The sequence below is a fragment of the Microtus ochrogaster genome, chromosome X (assembly GCF_000317375.1).
Source record: "Microtus ochrogaster isolate Prairie Vole_2 chromosome X, MicOch1.0, whole genome shotgun sequence".
Taxonomy (NCBI): domain Eukaryota; kingdom Metazoa; phylum Chordata; class Mammalia; order Rodentia; family Cricetidae; genus Microtus; species Microtus ochrogaster.
In genome coordinates this window covers 46,722,945-46,725,030 of record NC_022026.1, presented here as the reverse complement: position 1 = coordinate 46,725,030, position 2,086 = coordinate 46,722,945, and the positions used below count along the sequence as shown (strand labels likewise).

The 2,086-nt window shown below is 39.6% G+C and overlaps 1 protein-coding gene across 2 annotated transcripts in view; it reads right to left on the bottom strand.

Annotated features, from left to right (window-relative positions):
- The window catches only part of Syap1 (synapse associated protein 1), a 34,187-nt gene that overhangs the window by 7,049 nt on the left and 25,052 nt on the right, over positions 1-2,086 (bottom strand). For both annotated transcript variants that reach the window (XM_005358773.3, XM_026784893.1), the window contains exons 7-8: positions 750-808; positions 173-320 (exon numbers count right to left, since the gene is read on the bottom strand). In XM_005358773.3, the coding sequence (XP_005358830.1) occupies positions 173-320; positions 750-808 (207 nt within the window). The remainder of the gene's footprint in view (positions 1-172; positions 321-749; positions 809-2,086) is intronic.

Sequence of the window (2,086 nt, the reverse complement as noted above, 5' to 3'; positions counted from 1 at the left end):
GTAGAAAAAGACAAGATCTCCTGAGTAAATTGGGAGAATGGGGATCTTGGGGGAGGGTTGAAGGGGGGAGTGGAGAGGCAGGGAGGAGAGCAGAGAAAAATGTAGAGCTTAATAAATATCAATAAAAAATGAGATTGGGATTAGGAATAAGAACAAAGCCATTGTGTGTCACCTTCTAGTGCAATTGTTTCTTCTTGCTTTTTGTCAAGTACAAGTTGCTCCATTTCTTTTCTTAAATCCTCCTGATTTAAGTTGCAGGCATCGAAGGCATCACTGACAAACTCAGAAACGCCTGGGCTGGTAGAGATTTCCTCCTCATCCTGAAATGCAACCAAAGAGCTCTTGGAATGGCTTCTAAATGACACCTATGTCTCATAAGTTAACACAGTCTCATTTTTTTTTGTTCTTCTCTGCTAGCTGTAAGACAGTGCTCACTGCTTTCCAACCTTCTAACTGGCAGTTGCTTGGTAACAGAGTGCGTTACCACCTGAGGCTATTATTCTCCCTCACTGTTTAGATCACTCAAACCATTCTCTTTGATTCCTGATGAGCAGCACATCTAGAATTATTTATGCCAGGAAATCACCTCAGCTCTCAGCTAATAGGCTCTTGACTATTCAAGTACTGAACTCCTCATCTTGTAGACAGAAGGCTGACACTCTTAAGCAGTTTTAAATTGTATCAGATAGTTAACCCAGTAACTTCATTTTTAGACATCATCTACTAGGTATAATGTAAAACTGTATTACCTCTTGAGTTTTAAGCTGAGATTTGATTACGACAGGTGGTGTTTTGGGCCGTACTGCCTCTATGAAGTGAGAATAAAAGAGACAATAATTGCTTGATTTAGTTCTGAATGTGTATCATAAGAACAGCTAAAATATCTACAGATACATTAAATCATTTTCAGAAATGAGCATTTATGGTATATTTTTAGCTCTCTTTAAGTTATGACATGACATAGCCAGGCACAACCATGTCAACCTCCTTCCTTGGTGAGTGTCCTTTTGTTTTAGCAATTTAGAGACAGGATCTCATCACGTAGCCCTAATTACCCTGGAACTCACAGAGCTCCACATGCCTGTCTCCTGAGTGCTAGGATTAAATATGTGTACCACCATGTCTGGAGGGAATGTCATTTTAAATCTGCAACTACATTCAATATCCTTATATGGGATTTTCATTAGGAAATCATCTTTGGACTTCAGTGTCAGTAAAATTGATTCTGTGCTTTCTTTTAGGATACTAAGAATGAAGTTATTTTTCAAGCTTCCCTGTTATCAACCTGGGTAGAAAGCACAAAGGAAAACACAATGCCTCATCTCATTTTGCTGGTTATCATATAAAGACTTAATTGTGTGTGTGTGTTTGAGTGTAGATATGTGTACCTGCATGTGGTGTCCTCAGACCAGAAGTGGGTGTTGAATCCCCTGGTACTGGAGTTACAGGCAATGTGAGCTAATGTGGGTGTTGGGGACTGAATTTAAATCCTCTGTAAGAGTTCACTGCTGAGCTATCTCTCCAGCAGTCTTTACTGAATACTTCTAAGTTCATTGTTAAACAGGCAGTCTTTGGAAAAAAATGGCCTCCCCCCCCCCCTTTTCGGCAGTGCTGGGTATTGAACGTATTATTATCTGCACATATGCTAGGTAAGTGCTCTACCACTGAGCTATATTCCCACCCCAGCATTTCCTAATCAAGTAATTTAAGGAAGCCAGGAATGGTAGCCCACGCTTGTAATCTTAGCATTTCAAGGGCAGAGAAGGGTGGTTTAGGAGTTCAACACTAGCTGGGGTTACACAGTGAAACCCTGTCCCAAAAAGCTACTTTAAAAGCCAAAAACCAACCGTAATTTAAGGATATGTTAAAGAATGAAAGTTTGCTGGGATTCGTGATGATACCTATATGCAACTTGACCTTGAGTGTAGTTTCAGAGCCTCTCCTAGTAGTCTGGATAACCTGTGTCTTTTTTTTTTTGAGATAGATCAAGTAGACAAAACATTTATTAAGGCAATAAAATATGTGACCCACCAATTAGTAGATTACATTTTTTTTTTTGGTTTTTCGAGACAGGGTTTCTCTGTGG